Below are 22725 nucleotides of genomic sequence, written 5' to 3'. Positions count from 1 at the left end.
GAAAATATCAGATAATTACATAGTGAGAAAAAGTATGATGCAGTCCGTCCTTTAGCTATAAATGACTTCATACATTCTAGCGTAATTTCCAATTTTTCATGATTTTTTTTTTTACGATTTTTATGTTGTTGAAGGAATTTTGGTTAAACCATTTTTCCTGAAAACCATTTATGAAAAAGTCTCATCACGCTGACATGCTTGATTAAAAACTGAAGGATAGCTTTAACACAACTTTCTAATTCTAGAAGGGAACCATGCCTTCTTCTGCAACCAGTGCTCAATGGGTTTTCTGACCGAGTCTTCATTGACGGAGCACATTCAGCAGACGCATTGCACCTCTGCCACCGGGGGCAGCACTGCATCCGGAGGGGGGGTGGCCAAACTGGAGTCCCCAGTCCTTCAGGCTGCATCACAGTCTTTCATGGAGGTAAGCAAACGGAAATTTACCTTACTGTACTTGAGGAGATCTAATTATTTTGGCGTAAAAATGTTATTGTCCATGCACAGGTTTACTCCTGCCCTTACTGCACCAACTCCCCAATCTTTGGATCGCTCCTCAAACTGACCAAGCACATCAAGGAGAACCACAAAAACATCCCATTAGCTAACAACAAGCGCCAAGCCAAGGTGGCTGACCTCAGCCCCGCCTCCTCAGACGTGGAGATATCCTCTCCCAAGCGCCACAGACTGGGGGGAGGAGACTCCACTCCATCCATGGGGAGCAACGGAGATTATCCGTGCAACCAGTGTGACCTGCGATTTGGCAGTTTTGAGACGTTTCAGGCGCACCTGAAGTCACACCTGGAGATGCTGTTGAGGCGCCAGTCCTGCCCCCAGTGCAGCAAAGAAGACTTTGAATCCCAGGATGCTTTGCTGCAACACCTGACGGTGCATTACACCACGACATCAACGCAGTATGTCTGTGAGAGCTGCGACAAGCAGTTCTCCTCTGTGGATGACCTACAGAAACACCTGCTGGACATGCACACGTTTGTCCTGTACCACTGCACTCTCTGTCAGGAGGTCTTTGACTCCAAGGTTTCCATACAGGTAAATTAGCCTCCTTTCTCAGAGAACGTTCACTTCAGTGTACAGAGAAGCATGCTGGAGCGTTTCTGTCTCGGCTCTGCTGTCATCCAGGTGCATTTAGCAGTGAAACACAGCAACGAGAAGAAGCTGTTTCGCTGCACCGCCTGCGCCTGGGACTTCAGGAAGGAAGCAGACCTCCAGCTTCACGTTAAGCATAATCACCTGGGTCAAAGGTCAGGCTTTCCAGGAGGCCTCGCAGGTACAGTTCACTTGTTCAGGGATCACAGAAAAGTCTCCTCCTAGAATTGTCAGAGGGGGACACTGACTGAAAAGTTGTTAATTATGACCCAGAATGATGATGAAAGGTCAAATTCTTACCACAAGGATCGGCTTTCTTACTACTTTACCCTAAAGAGGACAAAACACCAGAATCCCTTAACATTTTTATGAAAACTTTCAAAAATTGGGCATGGATGTGTGCCTGGAGAAAGATCTGGTAATTGTTGCCGTGGCAACCACTTAAAGTTCAGGTTGATAAAATGAGCTGGTAAAATGTGACCTTTTGAATTCATTACACCTGAGTTTTCACAATCAAGCAATGAAACATGTCTATATTACCTTTGACCTTTTTGTTGACTCACACTGCAACATCACAGCCCCAAACTTAAAAAAAAACTTGCTTGAAGGCTCTTATTGTTACGTTTTTTTCTTTGTATGTTTCCATGACTTGTTGCAGTTTTTGAAGCACTTAAGGCATTATATAAGTAAAAAAAAAACTTACTCACAGGGGAAAGCCTTATTCACTTGTACCTGTGCGGGGTTGAAACATACGGGTGTTGCAGGTTTTTGGGTTTTGGGGGCCTGTGAAGGGTAGTATCTTAAAGGGAGTGGAGCGGCAGGTGTTTCTTGCAGTTCCCTTGAGCCTCAAGGGACGTCAAAAAAATGGAGCATACCATTGTCGTGCCTGTGATAAATGTATTGTGAAGTATTTGTAAGGATACTGTAAGTTACAGTCTCTTGAGGCGTGCGCGTGACACGTAAGTGCCCAAAGGACACCTGTAGGGTGCCCACACTTACTACACTATGACTGACTAATCTCTTTATTTGTAACAGTCAGGCAGCATGAAAGGAGCGCACACTTCCCACATGCACAACACTAACAGGCCCCTTTCTCAGTACGTAGAATTTTAAGGATTGAAAAAATGAAAAATCTGTGTGACACGCCTGCGTGTGACCTACTTCACCCTACCTCACCCAGGCATGTTGTATAAGTGTCCACAACAAGCAGTCAGGCTGCACGGAGGAGCAGTGGTTAGCGCTCTTGCCTCCCAGCAAGAAGGCCCCTGGTTCAAGTCCCAGCTGGGGGACCTGAAACAGAACCTCAATGGGGGGACCTTTCTGTGTGGAGTTTGCATGTTCTCCCTGTGCATGCGTGGCTTTTCTCCGGGGACTCCGGCTTCCTCCCACCGTTCAAAAACATGCTTCATTAGATTAACTAGTTACTCTAAATTGGCCCTAGGTGTGAATGTGAGTTTGCATGGGTGTGTGGTTGTAGTCCTGCGAAAGACTGGCGACCTGTCTATGATGTCCGCTGCCTTTCCCAGCAGGCGGCCAGGATAGGCTCCAGCAGTCCCGTGACCCCAAAAGGGATAAAATGGGTTTAGAAGATGAATTAATGATATGAATACAAGCATTCGCCGGCAGCATGCCTGTAGAAATAAATGTGCACCAGCATTTTAGCTCTACGAGCTCTACGAGCGGTCTATGAAAGTTATTTCCAGGGAACCACCTGCGTTCCCTTTACGGGTTTGCCCCTTTGTCACCCACAGACGGTCTGTATCCACCTGTAAGGGCAGTTGTGATTAAGGCTTAAGTGGTTGCAGGGGAGTCATGCATTTTAAAAAGTTGCCCTCAAAAGTCCTACTTGTCCCCAAATTGGCCCTGATTGAGTTTCAGAAGTCCTAAGTAACAGTTGATCTTTAAGATTGAAGATTAAAAAAAACATCTTGATCAGCTGAAGAGAATGATAGTATGAAAAAAATTGACTGTCGTGTAACAGATCTTTATTTCGACAGGATTGAAGCCCAGGAAGTGCATCTTCTGTGGGGAGACGTTTGGGACAGAAGTGGAGCTCCAGTGTCACATCACCACACACAGCAAGAAGTTTACATGCCGCTTCTGCGGAAAGGCTTTCCACGCCATCTCTTTGCTAGAGAGACACCTGAGAGAAAAGCACTGCATCTTTGATGGGGGAATCACCGGCAACGGAGGAGGTACGGGCAGCAGTGGGAGCCAGAACGGAACCCCCAATGGGTTGACTCAAGCCTCCAAGCAAGGAGGGGGGAGCGGGAACAGCCGTGCAGGAGGTGTGGAAAGAGCGAAGGTCGCGGCGGCCGAACAAGCCGACTTGCAAAACATCCTGAAGGGTGGAATTGTTGGTGGAGGGTCAGTCCAAGGAGGAGACACAGCCAACAGCCATGAGGCGAGCGGCGGCGAGGAGGAGCTGGACAACTCCGAGCCCATGTATGCATGTGACATCTGTGGAGCAGCTTACACCATGGAGTCCCTGCTGCAGAACCACCGGCTGCGCGACCACAACATTCGACCAGGAGAGGACGATGCGGGTATGTTCCTTGAAGTACTTCTTCATGACACAGTAACTATTTCCCTGCCGTACCTCTGAATCTGTTAAGGATTAGGTTTTAACCTTAAAATTAACAATAAAAACAGGTAATAGAAGCTGAGAAACTGGAGCCTGGAAAAGATTAAACAGCAAAACTTTGTTTACTTATACTCTAACTCAGGGGTGCTCATTATTTCGATGGTGATCGTAAGTCACTTGATTGACATGCAGAACGACCAATCACAAATCCTTTGAGACATACGTCACTGCATATGCATGTTTAACTACACTGAGCGCAGATTCTTTGTGCCATCGGAGCGACAGTGGCTGCCGGCATGGGCCGGCCCGCACGACGACTTGATTGGAAACGAGACAGAGTCCTCCTGTCTGACCCAGCTGTCCTCCCACAGCGCCTACTACGGTTCCCACCCGGGGGATCCGAGCCCACTCGTGCAGCAATGTCCCCCAGAAGCACCCGCTTATCAAGCCCGGCCCACGGAGCAGGGGCCGCCGTTTGCTCGGCCGTGGTTAAGCCAGTCGTGCTTTAGAAATGTCATCGACCAAACCATAATTTACCACATTATTCACAGCAGAGTAGGAAACTCCATTGTTGCTGCTTTCTGTTTTCAAAATAAAACACCTAATCTTTTTTATTATGTATTACTACAAAAATAATATTGTTACACACAAAGCGACCTCCTCACAAAGATGTGTACTCTAAAAGTGTAGTTTTTGAATTGTTAGTACATAAAAATAAATAAAAAGTAGAAGTGCTCAACTTTGAAGGGGAATAAAGTGACTTTGGTGCATAACTCCAGAATTTGGCTAGTCTATACTTGTTCTACACGTCCTGCACTGTCACCTCACAGAGATTTGTGTACTTTTACTGTGTAGTTTTTGAAGTATTAGTACATAAACATAGCATTTCAGACAGAAAATACTGTATGAGTTGTCAACTTTGAAGTTGAATAAAGAGCTAGCTTAGCATTTGAATCTTTTTTAATCTATAAATTTAACATTTTCCAAATTTAGTCTAAAGAAGTATTCAGTTTTCGGATGTAACGATTCATTTTAACAATTCGCTTCATTTCATAATTTGCGGTTGGCGATTCGATTCACTTTCGACTTTGGTTCATTTTGAAAGATCCGATTCACTGACCTAAAATCAATCCAGAGTATCGATCTTTAATCCAGAATATTGTTCTTTAGCCAAAACCTCAACCATTGTGACTAAACACCTGGTACTGAACAGTGCAGAGGAAGTTTTCCAGACTCCAAGAGTAAATTGAATATGTGTACAAACAGACAAAAAACAATTTTCAGCTGTCCTCACTTTTCTTCACATGCAAGATGCAAGCCGTTCTTTCTTTTACGACACTGTAAATCTGTCGACCAGGTTCTCGGAAGAAAAAGGCAGATTTCATCAAAGGGAACCACAAGTGCAACGTTTGCTCGAGGACTTTCTTCTCAGAGAATGGACTTCGTGAGCACGCTCAGACGCATCGCGGGCCTGCCAAACACTACATGTGTCCAATATGTGGCGAGCGTTTCCCCTCTCTCCTAACGCTCACCGAACACAAGGTACTCCTGCCGTCCAGACTGTATATCTGCCTGTCGATGTGTCAACATCCCAGCATGTTATTCATTTAGAACCTCTTCCCTGAAAAAGCAGATGGATTCCCTCTCAGGTATAACACAACAGCGCTGTGTTTTTGCTCTTCTCTTGTGAGACTGTTTTATCTCCATACTGTACCTGTGTTTTGATCTCAAAACGCACAGCGCTGCTTTGATTACAGACCTAAAAATGTTAAGTTGTCCTCCGGGAGGCAATTTGTGCTGCAACAAACTACTTGAGAAATCTTCAGAAACCTCCATGTTATTTTTCTTCGGTCTGTTTTTCTAGCAACAGTCTTGTATGGTGAATGTAGAAAGGATTTTTTTTTTAAGTTGAAGGAGCCTCTCCCCCCCTTCAGGTGACCCACAGTAAAAGCCTGGACACAGGGACCTGTCGCATCTGTAAGATGCCCCTGCAGAGTGAGGAGGAGTTCATCGAGCATTGCCAAATGCACCCCGACCTCCGCAACTCGCTGACCGGCTTCCGCTGCGTCGTCTGCATGCAAACGGTCACCTCCACCCTGGAGCTGAAGATCCACGGCACCTTCCACATGCAGAAGCTCTCCACCGGCTCTGCTCTAGGAGCAGGAGGTGTGGGCGGAGGGAACGGCTCGGCCTCGTCGTCCCCTAACGGGCAGCTGCAGCAGCATAAGTTGTACAAATGCGCCTTTTGCCTCAAAGAGTTCAAAAATAAAGGAGAGCTGGTGAAGCTGGACGTCAACGGCCTGCCGTACGGCCTCTGTGCTACGTGCATGAGCAGGTAGAAGATCCTTTAACACTGTTATGCCAGTTTAGGAAAGATGTTTCAGAAGAGATCTGGATCTGAGATTACCGTTGGTTTTATGAAACCCAGAAATCTGTTTGTCGTTGAAATCAGGGGAACAAACGGCCAGAGCCCCAGCCAGGGAGGAGCGGTCACGCCCGGAGACATGCAGGCGGAGAAGGTTGCTTCCGGGCTGCGGTGTCCCGAGTGTGGCGTGAAGTTTGAAACCCCAGAGGATCTGGAGAGCCACGTGCAGACAGACCACCCTGAGGTCAGCCCGGAAACCAGCACTGTTGCAAAGAAGGCCGAGGCGTCACCGGTACCCAAGGTGAGTCCCACAAGCAGGGATCCCGAAGCAGCTCGTTCATCAGATCAACCTTTAGGGATAAAGGTTTGTCCCTAAATTTGACCAAAAAATGGTTAGAATAAGAACAAATAGAATAATCGCTTTCTATCCAAAGAAAATATAAATCAGTTATTTTTCAGGGGATATAAATATATATATATTTTTAAAGTTGTGCAAACACTACTCAAAAGACATCAACAAGGCTGGAATAACACATTAGGTTCGTGGCCCCCAAATGTTTTCAGGCCATAGACCAGTTTAATGTCAATATCTTCACAGACCGGCCTGTACATCTGATGTTTTGTTTGTTTGTTTTATCAACAGCTGATTTAAACTTTATTTATAAGCTACATTTTGGTATAGGAACCATTAAAATGTGAAATAGGTTTTCCCTTAATTCATAACTGTCAAAGTGGAAGCTTAAACAATCGCACGCCAACTTCAAAGGTGCGATGGACAAATACTAAGAAAAACAACAAAAAATAAGTATTTTCTAAATACAATAATAAACACTATGGATCCTTCATTTGAGCAACTTTATTGGTTTCTGAATATTCTGCAATTATTATTATGTGGGACCAACTGTTGTAATAAATCCATCTTTGGAGTAAAGACTCCTGGTTTTGTCTGTTAAATGCAGCTTTCTCTTATTTTGAAGTCGAAAGCTCTTCTTCTGTTTCCTTTCTGAATCTTTTCTGCCAAAAGAAACTTTTCAAATTTTTTTAAATAACTTTGCTAGCTTGGGGGTTTCAGTTTGGGGGTTGGTGCGGCTGCTTTCAGAAAGTAGTGCATGTATCTTCCACTTGGACCGAATGACTTGACATGTGCCTAGCAACACTGAGTCGGATGTGGCGGAGAGAATCCACCAGCCTTCCAAAATAAAACTGAAAAAATGTAGGCCATTTGTTTGCTCTGTGGCCTGGTATGGTTCTATGGACTGGTACCAATGGAAACCACTGGATTAGATGCTTGAAAAGCCCGTTTTTTTTTTTGTTGGTTGATGCCGTCATGTGACTGTCAACCTCAGGCTAAATGAAAACAGTTTTTTGACGAATTGATCCACAGCAAAACAAAAAATAAATATAGGACGGAACGTCTTCTTTCTGCATATTTTTAAAAATGTTCCTAATTTTTTATTTTTATCTGAAACTTCTGTCTGAGGCTTGTTGCTAATTTGATGCACTGACTTTGAGTTTGAGCAGTTAGGACCAGCCCTGGCCTGATTTGTCTGTCGGAATGCTAATGCTAACGGACAGGAAATGACATCACCTGTTTTTATGGTCTGTAGGTGTTTAGATTCTGTCCAGTAATGTTGACTTGTCGGATTCATCAAATAAAAAATTGTTTTCAAAATAAAAGTTTGCAGAGAAGTTAACAAAGCAAGATTTTTTTAAATTAATTTTATTATGTCACTTAAGGATATCTTGTCTTTACCAGTTTATAAAAAAAGTCTTTTAGGATAAATATAACAACATCTCCCAAGTTGTTTACTGTTAATTTCATATTTTGTCAGAAACATGCAAGAAGTGGGACCTTTCCGCCTTTTTCCGATGTTTTCTTCTGGAAGAAAGACGTGAAACTGTTTTCCAGGATGTCAGTTTTCACAGATGTAGACGTTATCGGGTTGTGTCAGTGGCTCATGCATGCGCGCTCACGTGTACGTCAGCGGGTGTCAGCAGATTCCCTCTGGGTCCGGCTGCTGGTTCTGGCTGAAGCATTGTGGGAAATGTTCACTCTGCTTGATATTGACAGTCAGGCTCTGTGAGACCTGCAGTGTGTGGGAGTGTGTACTTCCTAAAGGGTGTGTCTGTTGCCCATGTTTCTGTCCTACCTGCACCTTTTGTTTCTGCTTATTCCAACAGTCTGAGAGTGTGAGTTTGTGTGCTCGCTTTGCAGGCACTTTGTGTGTTTGCTGCATGTTTTTGTGCGTGAATGATCTATGAACTCAGCAGTATTTTCATTCATCCACACTGTTCTTATATAGTTTTTTTCTTTTCTTTTTTTTTCTCTTAACAATATTTTATCATAGATTTTATAGAAAACATACTTTTTCAAAATCCACCAAAACTACTTTTTTTTTGCTATTTTCCCGTCGCTTGTATAGAATTGTAGCTTCATCCCGAATTAAATAGGTTCACATGATTCTTAACTAATTTTTTTGTAAATTATATCATTGTAAATACTGGTCATTTAATTACAAGTTTAGCAAATGTGGTTTAATTGCATGAATAATGGTAATTTTTTTAATTTATAAATTTACTAATATGGTTTAATTATGGTTTGATGTGTTCACTGACTGTGGAAACCCTAAAACAGCTGCAATGTTTAAGAGTGAGTTAGTCCTTCAGCTCAGTATATTGTGTGGCTTTTTCATGCCCCCCCACCCCCTACAAAACACACAGATATTCATGCCAGCCTGAATCATCTGTTTGAAAAAAGGGTTCAGACGCCTCATATTTTCTCCTCTCACCACCTTTTAGATCCATTCCTGAACTCACTCCTGCAGCGGCTCGCTTCCGTTTACCAGCGATCTGGGCTGTGCAAAATTGCACTTTCTGGAAGAATAATTGTGTGTTTTGTTATAATTTATGTTTCCTAAGTTTTGCTTTTATTCTTGAACCCAGCGGTTTGTTGTTTTGCTGAATTATTACTTTTAAAGCTGATTTCTGCACTTTAGCAGTTTGAAATGTCATTTTTTTGGCTTGATCCACAGGGGAGTTCCTGTGCTCCCATTGTAATGTTGTTTTTTTTCTGTTATTTTCTTTTTTGCCCCAGAAAAAGACCTACCAGTGTATTAAATGCCAAATGACGTTCGAGACTGAAAGAGAGATCCAGATTCACGTGGCCAACCACATGATCGGTAAGTCGGGCTCTCTGCTTTGTCTTCCCGCCGCGTTTCCGCCTCCGTCTGCAAAGGCTTCGGCTCGTTTAAAGGGACGGAGGTCCGAGGAGAGACCTGCCGTCACTCAAAGACAGAGGCGTTAGTTTAAGTCAGCTTTTAGAAAACCATTCATGTCGCTTTAATCCCTTGATAGTTAGTGGTCAGATTTCCTGAGAATTTGGGAATATTGATTGTCAAATTTGTTAAACTGATGAAGGTGCAGACATGAACTTCTACGGAAATGTGGATGTTGACGCACAGACAGGCTTTCACATCCAAAATCTCCAAACGAATCCCTCTTAATTGGTCTGCAGGAAGTTCAAGCAAATAAAAAAAGTCAATTCATGTGACATCCGCATGACTTGAGGTTCCAGCCATAGCAGAAAATTTGATTTCAGTTTGGTTTGCAGAAGTTACATCAAATATTAGGTGTTTTAGAAAAGAAGATCACAGTGCTGCTACCATGAATGCTACATGAATTAATGATGTAAAAAAGACAAAACTGCTGCAAAATCTGATACTTGTTGCAGCAACAATTGCAGATATAAAGTTTGACGTAGATCCTATAAAGATTCGCCAGACGAGTTATTAATAAAAAAACCTTTTCCAATTAATCTTTAGTTTGGGAATCAACTGTTTTCTGCCTCTTGGTGTCACGCCGTTGCTGGAGCTTTCTCCAGCTACTGTTGGGCAAAGGCGGGGTGCACCCTGGACAGGTTGCCAGTCTGACGCAGGCACACCTACTTTAGAGTCACCACTTAACCTTTGCAGCATGTTTTTGGACCGTGGAAGGAAGCCAGAGTGCCCAGAGAAAACCCACAAAAATTGGGTTCCAGTTCGCTACGAGGCGAGAGCGCTAATCACTCCGCCACCGTGCGGCCCTCAGCAACGTGCTAAACTTCCAAATCCCAAACTTTTTGAACAGGTTTGCCACTTTGTGGAAATGGTAAACCGAGCAGGGACACCTAGTGTTTTAGAGGAGAATTGCAGAGTAGAATTTTCTCACATTCTGGTAAAATTGCCTTGTCACTGCTCTGATGTCACTTCTTGCTTTTGCACTGATGATTTTCTCCGGTTCAGAATCTGCTGGAAATGCAAGAATTGCGTAAACTGTTGAAGCTGGAAGGATGTAAACACTGGAGCTGAAGCTCCGCTGTCAAATGGGTTAAAGATACTCGATGCTAACAGCTGACATGCTAAAGCTAACCGCGCTTTAAGGAAAAGTTGGGTTGAAAAGCGTCAGCTTTGGGTTTTGGAAGCTTCTTTGTGATTTTCCCTCGAGGTTTTCTTTCATTACTTGCAGCTAATTTTCTGCTTTGGCATCTCCGTTGTCATGGAGATTAACGAGGCAGACCCCTGAATTGCTGGAAGGGGGGGCCATTCCCTCCAACTGCACACCTGACAGTCACTGATGGACTCGGCGCTGAGTCTGTGTTTGTGTGCAAATGTCCTGAGACTGGAAAGCATTAACACCCCCCTCCCCCCCGGACATAATCTGACTTAATTCTTGATTTTGACTCAGGAGCGTTTTCATTTCTTTTTTTAGCTGCTTTTCTGGTTAAACGTGACACAGATTTGATATGTTCCCTCCTCCTGTTTTTACTTTTGGTTTTCCTTCATCCCAAGAATCCGTTCACACAAGGATCTGCTTCATCCCCCATCTACACACACTGTGTCACTTCTGGGTTAATTAAACGGCTAATTGTGTTACATCGCCATGCAGATTAATTATAAAACAGAGTCAGATTGTTGCGCAGCTCCTCCTTTTAAATAATTCACCCCCCGCCCCCCACTCTTAAACATTATCTGACGGTGCAGAAATCTTTCTTTCTCGGCTGGAAAGGGCTAACAGATAAAAATATAGACAAAGATAACTGATAGTCTGTCCTGCTACCTCAGGCTTTCACTTTGCTTCCTGTAGTCGAAATAAATGTTAAACAAAAAACGAACTTTTACTGTAACAGACATGTAAAGTCAGAAAAGTCATTTAAATCAAAGACATTTTAGTTCACATTTTAAAACTTGGAAGGAAAAAAACCCCACAACAGTTCAGTTGGAAATCCAAATTGAACAAACATTATTTCGACATTTGTGGCTGAAAAATTTGTGAGAGCAGGTTTTTATTCTAACAAAACCCACATCTGATACGGCAGGATCACAATACACAACAACAGTATAACACTAGAGTAGTAAAGACATACAATAACAGTTTAAAATACTCAAAAGCAGAATAAAAACACTTTACAGCAGAATAAAATACACAAAAGCAGGAAAAAAAACACACACCAGCAGTAAAAAAAATACATTACAAAACCTTTAAAAACACACAACAGCAATATGAACAGCAGTAGCAGTATACAAATACACAACAGTAGTAAAAAAAACACACACAACAGTAGTAAAAACACACACAACAGTAGTATTCAAAGACACAACAGTAGTAAAACAAACACACACCAGTAGTAAAAAAACACACAACAGCAGTAAAAAACACACACAACAGTAGTAAAATGCATAACAGCTGTACGAAAACACATTACAGAAGTTTCAAAAATACACAACAGCAATACAAACAGCAGTGGCAGTAAAAAAACACACAACAGCAGTAAAAAACACACACAACAGTAGTAAAATGCATAACAGCTGTACAAAAACACATAACAGGAGTTTTAAAAATACACAACGGCAATACAAACAGCAGTGGCAGTATACAAAGACACAACAGTAGGAAAAAAACACACACATAACAGTAGTAAAAACACACACAACAGTAGTAAAAAAAAACACACACAACAGTTGTAAAATAAAAACATATCATCAGTATAAAAAGCCCACACCAGCGGTATAAAAATACTTTACAGGCGTTTTTAAAAAACACAAAAGCAATACAAACAGCAGTAGCACTAAAAAAATACACAAGAGCAGTAGAAACAACAAAAACCAGCAGTATAAAAATACCTAACTGTGTGGAGACCTATATTTTAGTATTTTTCATAATAAGTATACCTTAAGTGTTGAATTAATTTAAAGTTGCGAAAAAATATGTATTTAGCGGTTTCTGTTCCTAGACTGTTATCCTTTCAGGTTCATTCTGGAAAGACTCATTTCCATCTGAAGCGGGTTCTGCAGAATGTGATGTTTCTGTCACATCGCTCAGGGATTCAAACATGCCGCACCCTGCCGTCCTGCTAATGATGCTGTCAGAGGGAGACGGGAGGTAAGGGGGAGGACAAACGGGTCAACGCGAGAGGAAGAAGGAGAATCTTTGCAGGAAAGGGGTGCTCCTCCTGTGCTGAGGTCCCCTTCTGGAAGACAGCTTCATTTTTGACGCAATTCCTGCACTGAGAACTTCAAAGGGCTCCAGAGAAGTCAATGTGAAACGGAGCGCGCGCTAGAGCAGCAGAAGCAGAAGTTATGAAAAAGGAAATGAAACGTCACTTTACCTTTAATGGATCTCTAAATTGGCTTTTGCTATATTGCTGCACACTTCAATACTATGAAAAAATGTTTTAATAATGAAGTCAATTATATCCGCCTCCTCCAATACTGTTGCCATGGCAGCAGCTCAACCAGAGGTCAAGTAGGGTGGCACAGATTTGTTTCCATCAGTCGTGAAAAGTGGTGCAAGTGTTTGTCACATTGAAACTAAAAAAGAAAACACTTTATCCGTGACTTTTACAGTTTGGTCCCAAAGTTAACATGACGTTAAATTACAGATTTACGTTAAGACTAGTACCCTTAAATGCTCTTTCTTTGTTCATGCTATTAGAAAAAACTACCGGTAATTACTGTCTGCAAAATTAATTATAATGCATTTTTTTTTAACTCCTTTGAGGTACTTTAGAAAGTTTCAGCAAATCAAAGATGCTGCTTGGTGCCTGTTTTTGGCAGCACTTTCCAAAGTTCCCTTGCGCTGTGAGTGATGGCGGATTTAGAGCTTCCTTTGCCCAGAGATCCCAGCATCCTCCGACCGGGCCCTTTCTGCTGGTTTGTTTTGTTCTACTGTAAACGGTGATGCAGAACTGCTAGGCTCCTGCAGGGCTTCATTCTGATTGGACACAGGCTCTTTTTCCATTTTCTTAGGTTTGGGACATTTCTGACATGTTTAAACATTACTGCACAAACAGGCCCCTTAGAAACAAGTTAAAAACTCTTGAAATAAGATTTAAAGTTTCTTTAAAAAGGCAAAAAAATAAATAAAAAAAGCTGCCAATGAGGCTAGAAGTAGTAGGCTAACATTTATTTAACCAGGTAATGGAAAACACTGAGATCATGATTTCTTTTGCGATAGTGACTTGGCCAATAGTTCAGTGGCATACGTCACAAAACATTACAATAAAAAAAAAAAGATTATGACAATGTTTGAATGTGAAAGGTGTATATTTTGTCACACGAAGATTATTTTGCTGTAGAAAAACTTTCTGCAGCAAAAAAGTAAGACAATTTGTCTCAATTAAATAAAACAATTTTTTTATCAAGAGAGCTTTAGTTTGTGTTTATCTGGGACTTTGTTGTTTCTGCTAATGTGTATTTTTGTTGCTGGAGTCTTTGTGCGATTCGGGTTGGATTCCTTGCAGAGCTGCGTGTGTTGAGTTTTTCTGTTTCTGCATAGCGTCGAGCCGGTGAAAGAAGCAGACGTGGAGATGTGAAGTCACTGTTGAGTGATAATATGAGTTTTTTTTTATGTGGGGGGGTGGAGGGATGCTGATGGGGGGGTCATCAGGGAAGAACGGATGCAGGAACATGAAAGAGAAGAAGAGGTGGGACAAAGAGGGAAGTTGTTGGTGTTCATCTGTGCAGCTGCTCAGCACCTGCTGGACTTTGATTACCCATGCTGCTTAATTTCCTTCACATGTTTCGGGTAACAAGACGTATCGCAGACCGTTTTTTTAATATATGAGGAGAATTTTTATGTCGACTCCATTAGTTTTTTCTTTGTTTTTGTTTTTTTTCTTTGCCCCTCTTCTGTCTCCCTGGACGGCGTTGCAGCCATTCCTGGCAGCTTTATTATTTTCTGCTGTGCAGCTGCACATCATGAAGAAGTTGATGACAAGTGTGTTTGTTTGTGTGTGTGTGTGTGTGTGTGTTTGTGTGTGTACTCCAATTTGCATATGTGAGCCGGAAAGCAGCTTTAGTTTTCTATATTACCTCAAATCCAGTTATGTTGAATGTGCGTTAAGAATGTGCATTTCAAAACACGCACAAAAAGTCAGTCTTTGACAGCGCGGCGCCATTAAGGCTTCACTAATCACTGCAGTAGCCGTTCCACAGCAGGAAACCGAGCCTCTTGAAAGCTAAAAATCACTCTTATCAAGCTCTATTGTCAATAAAGTTTGAACTCTATGATTGACAGTGAAAAAGGGTGAGTGCCCCCACTGCTTTTTTTCATTCACTCATTTGTTACTTAATTTTAGAAGAATTGTTCACTTTCAACGCAGGTAGGTTTGAAATTAGTAGATTTCTTCTGTTCAAAGCGGCTACTTCCAAAGAACTGTCAAACGTCACCGACTGACAGTCTCTATTTTCAAAAGTTTATCTTTGGCATTAAGAAACTGTGAAAGGTGACATATTTCAATTTCCAAATCAACGCCTTTTGAACAATGTGTGGAATGACAAAACGAATGTGTGTGCCAGACCCTTCTGTTTAATAAAATTACACATGAAGAAGGACTTTGATTTGATGCTGACACATTCAAATTGTTGAATTCACTTGCACAGCAAATCAAATGAAATGCCAGAAAGAAAGTGAATATTCGTGAGTCATTTTCCAAATATGAGCTGCCACTGCTGAACTTTTTTTCCTGGCCGCACGGACTCTGAGGAAGGGTTAAGTTTAGGATTAGCTGGAACGATCCCGATCACTATGCCGGCTCCCGGGAGGCGAGCTGAAGGCCAGACAGAGAAACGCAAATAAGGAGAACATATTTGGGACTTTAACTTTAATTTAAATTTTAAGTAAGTGCGGCCAACAACAAAATCCAGCCTTGGCCGCACTTTAAATGCGTGCTGGGAGTGCATCAATGTGCCGTCTTCTCTTCTCCTGCAGCTGAGCCGATGTCCACGCTGGACGAGGCAGATCGGGAGTTTGTGCAATGCGCATGAGCTCTTGGGCCGTTGTGACATCAAACCGAGTGTCTTTGCATCCGTTTGATTGACAGCGATTTAAAATTAGAAATTCTCAGAAATGCAACAATAAATTTTTTTTATGAAATGTGTTCTCTTTAATAATAAAAATGCCGCAAGTACATGTCAAAAACTCCAAAAATATGATTTAAAAAATGTATTTTTGTTTTATGCGTAGAAATGAAAAGTATCCCACTGCAATAAAACTTCATTATTTAGCTCATTAGCATTTAGTGTTATATAGGTTGGCCCTCACACATTTTCACCTCCCCAAAACTCCCCCTCTTTGCCAAAAGTTCTAAGTAGTAAGGGAATTCGGACAGAACTCTAGTCTGACTCCAGATGTAACATGATGCTCTTCTCCCAGGAAGTTTCTCCTTTGTCTTTTCAGTCCAGAGAACATTTTTGAGATAATCCAGATTTACTCTACTTCCTCTCAGCTGCTGCCTGCAGGGGTGACCACAGCAAATCATCCGCCTCCATTATACTCTGGGGACAACCCCAATGTTTTTGCCAAATGTGAGATGAGATCCACGTGGAGATTTTTGACATATTTCTAGATTTTACGTTCAGATGACCCCTTGCTGAATTACCTCCTCGAAGGTGCTTTCCTTTGTTTGGGCTGACAGCTCTGTGGTTGGAGTCTTGTTTCCTGTCAGTGAGCTTCAGCCGCTCATTAAGATCAGCAAGACATCTATTAATCAAACCCTGGTGGCCATATGGGAGGGGCAGCTTTTAGAAGGCTTTCCTTCATTTCATCCCAATTTATTTTCCCATAAATGATGAAATATGGCATTCATGATTCTTTTGGTTGAACTCTTTACTTTTTCCTTCTTCTTGGCTTTTCCAACAATTGTTGCTTTCTCATTTGTCCCTTTTCTCTTGCCGTCTACAATCTCTATCATTTAGATTTTCATTAATATTCACTGTGCAGCAGTTCGGATTGCTTGCTGTTGGAGTTGGGAGTAAATCACTGCTGTTCAGCAGCCAACTCTGAAGTCCTCGGTGCATTTTTCCCTGCAGGTTTTGCAGACTCGCAGAAAGCAGTTGGGTTCACGACTGAGGCCAGAAGGCGTTTGCAGACGTCGGAGAAAAAGGAAAAACCGCCAGAGAGGAATTTGAATGTTTGGGTCCAGCCTGCACAGTTTTACCCCTCATTCACCCCGATCCCTGCTGCTGGCTGCACGCTTCATTGTCCTTCCCATCTCACACGCATGCAGATGCCTTGGAGGTATGGGGTGTCCAGTCACCTGGATCTAAGTGCCCCCCCCCACGTGGACCGCGGTGTCTAATGATGTGTCCTCAGCATGAGCTTTACTTACCTGTTTACATCAGGACACTCTCGCTGCAGATCTGCTCCTTCCAACTGGGGCCGTTTCACGTGAAGATGCTGCCCCCACCCCTGCCCCTCATCAGTGTGAGGTCTGAGAGACCCCCCCCCCCCCCCCCCCCCCATGTCAGTTTGGTGGTTTCTGGTATCTGGAGGAAATGGCATTTATTTGTAAAACATCCTGCAGTGAAGTCTGTGATGCGTCTGGCCACTGATGAGGGTCTTCTGTCCCACGGGCGGCGGTGGCTGTGGCGGCGGCTGAGCCGATCGTACCTTTCTATGCAGCTGAGTGCCCCCCCACCCCACCCCCCACCTCTCACCTGTCTGTGCTAAGAGCCAGTCTGCTCTGCTGACTCTGTGTCACTGAAGACTTAATGAGGCAAATAAGAAGCTTTTAGAGTCGGTGGAGGTGGATTATGTGGTTTCAGGGCCTGCCCGTGCACGTGTGCATGCACATGTGTTTATGTGTGTGCACGGTTGCCACCGGCTCGCTGCACATCTGCGGGTTTCTGTGCGGCTTTGTCTGCGCTCCTGGAGACGTTTCAGGAGTTGATCTACTGAGCAACTCTGGGCTTAAACTTGAGGGGATAGAGGGGTTCAGGATAAAGCAAATCAATCAATCAATCAATCAATCGATCGATCAATTAATCGATAAGTTATACACACGCATGGCAGGTTCATATTTGGGATGACATGAATGCAACACGTGAAAAAAAGAAATCATTTTTGTTTGTCTTTTGTAGTTTGAGGATGTTAAAGGCCCACAAAAAAGGTGTTTTTACCTGTTCTTGTAGCATTTTTCTCATGATGGAAGACATATAAGAAGAAAATTTAAATTAAAACGGATTATTTTCTTTATTTTTTGAATCAAGGTGAATCAGGAGCAAATGAAAAAAATGCCGTTGGAAAAAGCTTGTAGCCGTGACGTATAGGTGCTATACAGTTGGAGGGCCACAAACTCCCTGCTCCGCTCCATTCTGATGAAGACACATAAATCCACGTACGTCTTTGTTTTCCTTGTCTGAGCTGACATCTGCCCCAAAATTCCAATATCACTCATCATTTTTGTTGGAACACAGGTTAAAATCCTTATTGAAGGACCACTGGGAACGTTTTGAAAATAGATCAGTGATGATCGGAGTGGGACTTTAATGAACTCCACAGGTTTGTATATGAATATATAGGAAATCTATATGGCTTTTTGTCCTCTACTTTTATCAGTCCTTGTTCTTCTTTTGATCATTTTCCTTATTATGGCTGTTTTCTGGATGAATTTCATTTTGCTCTGGAATAATTAGCATCTTTGAAAGATACTGAAAGATCCTCAAAAGGAAAAGGTGATCTGCGTGTTGTAGACTTCATGTTTGTGCTCTAACATTACATAATTAAACGTCATCAGCCTAAGGAGACATGCAGAAGGTGGAAAGGAGAAAAAAAAGCTTTAGAGAACTTCCAAATTGATGTTTTTTTTTATCTTAGAAACAAGAAATTCTAGATTTTTTAGATTTTGAGTGTTTCATCAATGTGCAGCATCAATGTTACCTCCCTCCACATCAAATTACAAGATTAAATTGAGCGCCACACTCGGAAGATGTTCCGTTTTTTGGGGAAAAAAACCCCAGACCGACTACCTTTAAACTTCTAGGAAAACTACTGACACATGGTGAGGCTTCTAAATGAAATAGTGTTGATGAAACTGAGCAGGATGCTGGTCTGAACGTCAGAACAGATGATGATAGCCCCCTCCTCCTGCCTTCCTTCCCTCCCTGCATCCCCTCCTCCCTCGCCACCTGGAGCCAGCGAGCTGTGACACCAGAGGGAAGGAGGGAGCGATGATGAAGGGGTGAGGGACTGGGGAGTAGCGGAAGAGGGGACCACGCAGGAGGGAGGAAAAAAGACAGAACAGGAAGTGAGATGGACCGAAAAAAGTCATTTATTTAGGAAGTATTCCAATTTTTTGCTCTGCCGTGTGCAAAAAGAGTCACTAGTTTTTGAGTAAAACTGTTATATCTGAAGGTTGAAGCTAAATTTAAGTTAGTGGAGCTCCTTAAGTGGTCGTCATGTGACTATTTTGGCTGTAGTTTGTCTCACATAGCTGGTGTCTTTACTGTAGAAAAAAAACCCTGACACCCTCCTCAGCCAAAATCATTAAACACTATGCAACCTGTCTGAGAAAGAAAACCTGTCATGTTTATGTAAGTAAACACAGACAATATAATATAAACATGATAATTGCTAAGAGGATTTGACAAATACACTTAAACACAGAGATGTGAAAATCTCTATGCGAACAATCAGCATCAAAGTTTTCAGAAATAAAAGAGGAATTCCCTTCACCACTCGTTGAATATTTTCTGTCACATCATGTTTCTCAAATAAAATTTGGCCTATGGACAAAAAAATGTTTAAAAAAAGTAAGTTTTAATCCTTTGACTACCTTTCATCATGCACTGTGGTGAACTTGCATTTGAAAAAAATGGAAAATAATTATTTTAAATCAAAAAAAGGGTCAAAGAAAGACATTTCAAATGTAATAAATGAGTGGAGGCAGTATAGTTTTTATAGAAATTCTTGAGTAACTGTTAATGTTAAAATCCAAATAAATTAATTTAGGAAGCACCTTAAAAAAAAGCAATGTAAAAAATAAAAACTTGACGTTTGAGAACCCGAAAAGATGAAAAATAAATGAAAAACAATACAGTTTCAATGAAAAGCTGCTCTAAAGCTTCTATCTTAACGCTTTTCCATTCAATTTTTAGATCAAATATTTTCAAACTATTTTAATTCTGTTCGGGTTTCCAAATCTTTCAGATTTTATTCAGTAAACCCCCATCTAGATGAGTAGTTTCATGGTTTTGTCTTGTTTTTAGAGAATTCCGCTGAACGGCTGCTGGCCAGTTTCCTCTCTGATTTCCTCTGAACAAACATGCAGAATAGTTTGTTCATCTGCTGTGCGCTGTGTTATCAACACAAATAGTCAGAAGTGTTGGCATATTTCTGCCCGTCTGTGTGTGTGTTTGTGTTTTGAAGGCTGGGAGCATGGAGGTCCCCTGGAGAGCTCATTTTGTCATCTCCTCGCTTGATTTACCTTCCTCCTCTTCTGCTGTTTATTACCAGTCATTACAAGCTGTTTGGAAACCTAATAGGACACACTGACAAACAGGCTGGGAGAGACCCGTACAGCATCACAGCGCTCAGCAACGCCGTTGAGTGAGAGCGAGTGTTCGTTACCTTCGAGGATATCTGTGCATGCAACATCAGCTGTCTTAACTCGTGTCTGCTTTGAGTGAGTGATGTCTTAGTTAGGTGGCTGTTTACAGAGGAGATGGCGGGCCGTGCCTGCCGCCTCCTCCTTTTACGTTCCCCTCTCCTCGGCCCGTCCAGGTGTGGACGCAGCAGCTGCTGGAGAGAAAAGAGCAATTACACACAGACGCGCTCGCTCCATCTCCACTGGTTAATTTTTGTGAGGGGAAAAAAAAACAAGGCGCTTTGCCTTTACGCGCTTCATAAACAGGGGCCAGGCAACAATTAACTCCCTGCTTAATTCTCTAACTATTCAGAATTCATTTTCTCCTGCGACAGCCACATCTGTCACAGCTGGGAGTGAATGTGTTACAGACACAGAAACACACAGAGAGGAGGGACACCAGAGAACGTGTTTGTTCATGTCTGATTTCTGCATATGTGCGTCGTGCGGCTCATGGCTGACCTGTGTGCTGACACAACAAAAGACATGCAAAGAAATGCGTCTGCTGCTGGAACCACGCAAAGTTCAAAGCTTTTTTGTACTTTCGTGGGAGTGAAAACAGTTGTGTGGCTGCGAGCATGGCCCCGTTGTTGCGTTTGAATTCACACATGCAGAGTCTTAGCCATCTTCTGCAGCTCGTTTCACATGAAAAAGTTTATATACAGCTTTCACTGGTCTCACGTTTTGGGGCGGGGTTGCTGCGTGTCAATGGTACCGCCCACAACTCAGAGGGGAATTTCTAAAAAAACTTTGCAGAAACTATTTCCTGTTTATTTATTTATTTTTTAAAATTCATTTACAGATTTAGCATGGACCTCTTCTGGTTTTAGGGTTACATTGTAATTTTACCAACTGTGATGTTCATCGATTACTGCTCTGTTACATGTACATTAAATTGGTTCTATTGCTCATTTATATTTATATTGTGTTTTTATCTTGTTACAATTTTGTTATTTACTCTGAATCTCATTTATGTTTGTTTTATATTCTTGTTGTTAATTTTGTAGTTTTCCAGTAGACAATTTACCACCTGAGCAGGCATTACACATAAAAAATTGTAGGGGTGTGGGGAAAAATCGATTCGCCGATATATCACGATATTTAATTTGGTGATACTTGTAGGCTAGCGATTTAAATTGCTGTCAGAGCTATATTTGTTAAATTATTTATGAGCTTCCTTCAGCGCCGGACTCTTGCTTTCCACTAAAACCTACACCGCACCAAACAACAATAAGATCTCAGCGAGAACTAGTTTGTGTTAAATGTTCAGTCATCCAACAAATATATCTCCATTTACCAAAAGAAAAGCACCATGAATTTGCTTGGGTGGAAGCAACATGTATATGAGATACAGTAACAGTGCTTAACGTTGTGAATGTAAAATGATATGTATTTCACCCTATTTATTACATGGAAAGCCGTATTAATTTTCAAGTAGTTCTTTTTTTTTTCTATGTCATACACCAATACACACCCCTAAAAATATACCCTTTTTGCTAACTCTGGTCTACTTTCTAATAAACTCTGATATGATTTCTAATAAACTAATAACGAAAACAACACAAATTTGTGTGTAGTGTACTGTACAGATTGTAAAACTTCGCTTAATTGATTTCCTTAAAAGTTTAAGGAAAAAAAGTTAAAATATTTTTTTGGTGCTACTTAAATAAACCCAAACCGAAACATTCTTCCTACATTTCAGTCTGTGGCCTATTGTTGAAACAATAGTCTCGTTCTATCAGGATTCTATTCTATTCTATTCTGTTCTATCTGTTTTATTTGCTGTAAACAAATGACTGTTGAATAGAACTTTAAATCAAAGTAATAGTCTCTAAAGTGATGGTCCATAGCAACCATAAGATAATTTTCATGCCTGGATGCCATACTTATTTCTACCAAATGAAAACAGAAAACAACTTATTGGGATTTTAAGCAGTTATCATTTCAGATTTTAACTTGAATCTCCATACTTTGTCAAAAAAGGTACATGTCTTAAAAAATTTTAACATCACAGCTATTAGGATGGGGAATCCAATGGTATGCTTTTCTAGTACGTTTTTGCAAAAAATCAAGTGAAATTCTTTGACTGAAGATGGCATCTTTTATTAAAGTCAAAGGTCATGTCTACACCTTTTTTCTATATTTTTTCGTAAACATACGTAAAACTGACTATGTTCAATTTGAAATGGGCCTCAGGTTTTTGTGTCATTATGTGAGTTTAGCAGCCAAAGCAGCCTTTTTCACCAGCCTGATGGCTACTGTATGTTTTCTGAATGTTGTTAAATAAAGTTCAGTCAATTCAAGAAGCTTCATCTGGGCTTTTTGTAAAGCCTGAGCAATTTTGGCTTTATTTTTTGTAAATAATGTGTTTTAAAGTAAATTATACTTTGTAAAATAAAGTCTCCGTCCTTCAAGTGAAAATGAAGCACAAAATAGGAAAGAGAGATGTAAGGAAGTGAATAGAAAGAGAAGGACGGGTCCAGATGTGTGAGTGTAGGGAGGGAGCAATCTGGCGGAGGAGGAGGCGGGGGATCGGGGATCAATAGTTGAAATGAAGAGAGGATGGATCGAAGAGTGATGTGTGGCAGATTTTGGCTCGGGCCTCGTCTTCTTGCTGAGCAGCTGGACTGCATTAGTGGCCAGTGTTAATTACTGGGACTGAGCGGAGCAGGAGTGCACGGCGACGCACACGCCCGTGCACGCGCCCGCACAGCCTGGGATTCAGGGTCACCTTGCTCGCCTTGTTTGAACCAGCAGCGAGAGCGGGGG

The 22725-nt window shown here is 41.9% G+C and overlaps 1 protein-coding gene across 11 annotated transcripts in view; it reads left to right on the top strand.

The window, feature by feature from the left end:
• The window catches only part of znf423 (zinc finger protein 423), a 171561-nt gene that overhangs the window by 78793 nt on the left and 70043 nt on the right, over positions 1-22725 (top strand). For all 11 annotated transcript variants that reach the window (XM_078948943.1, XM_023955979.2, XM_023955982.2 and 8 more), the window contains 8 exons: positions 246-427; positions 508-1050; positions 1141-1288; positions 3105-3653; positions 5049-5233; positions 5626-6026; positions 6144-6357; positions 9151-9235. In XM_078948943.1, coding sequence (XP_078805069.1) covers positions 246-427; positions 508-1050; positions 1141-1288; positions 3105-3653; positions 5049-5233; positions 5626-6026; positions 6144-6357; positions 9151-9235 — 2307 coding nt within the window. The remainder of the gene's footprint in view (positions 1-245; positions 428-507; positions 1051-1140; positions 1289-3104; positions 3654-5048; positions 5234-5625; positions 6027-6143; positions 6358-9150; positions 9236-22725) is intronic.

This window comes from Oryzias latipes, chromosome 6 (assembly GCF_053564925.1).
Source record: "Oryzias latipes strain Hd-rR chromosome 6, Olatipes_Hd-rR_3.1".
NCBI classification, from domain to species: Eukaryota; Metazoa; Chordata; class Actinopteri; order Beloniformes; family Adrianichthyidae; genus Oryzias; species Oryzias latipes.
This window is presented reverse-complemented; position numbering and strand designations above follow the sequence as displayed.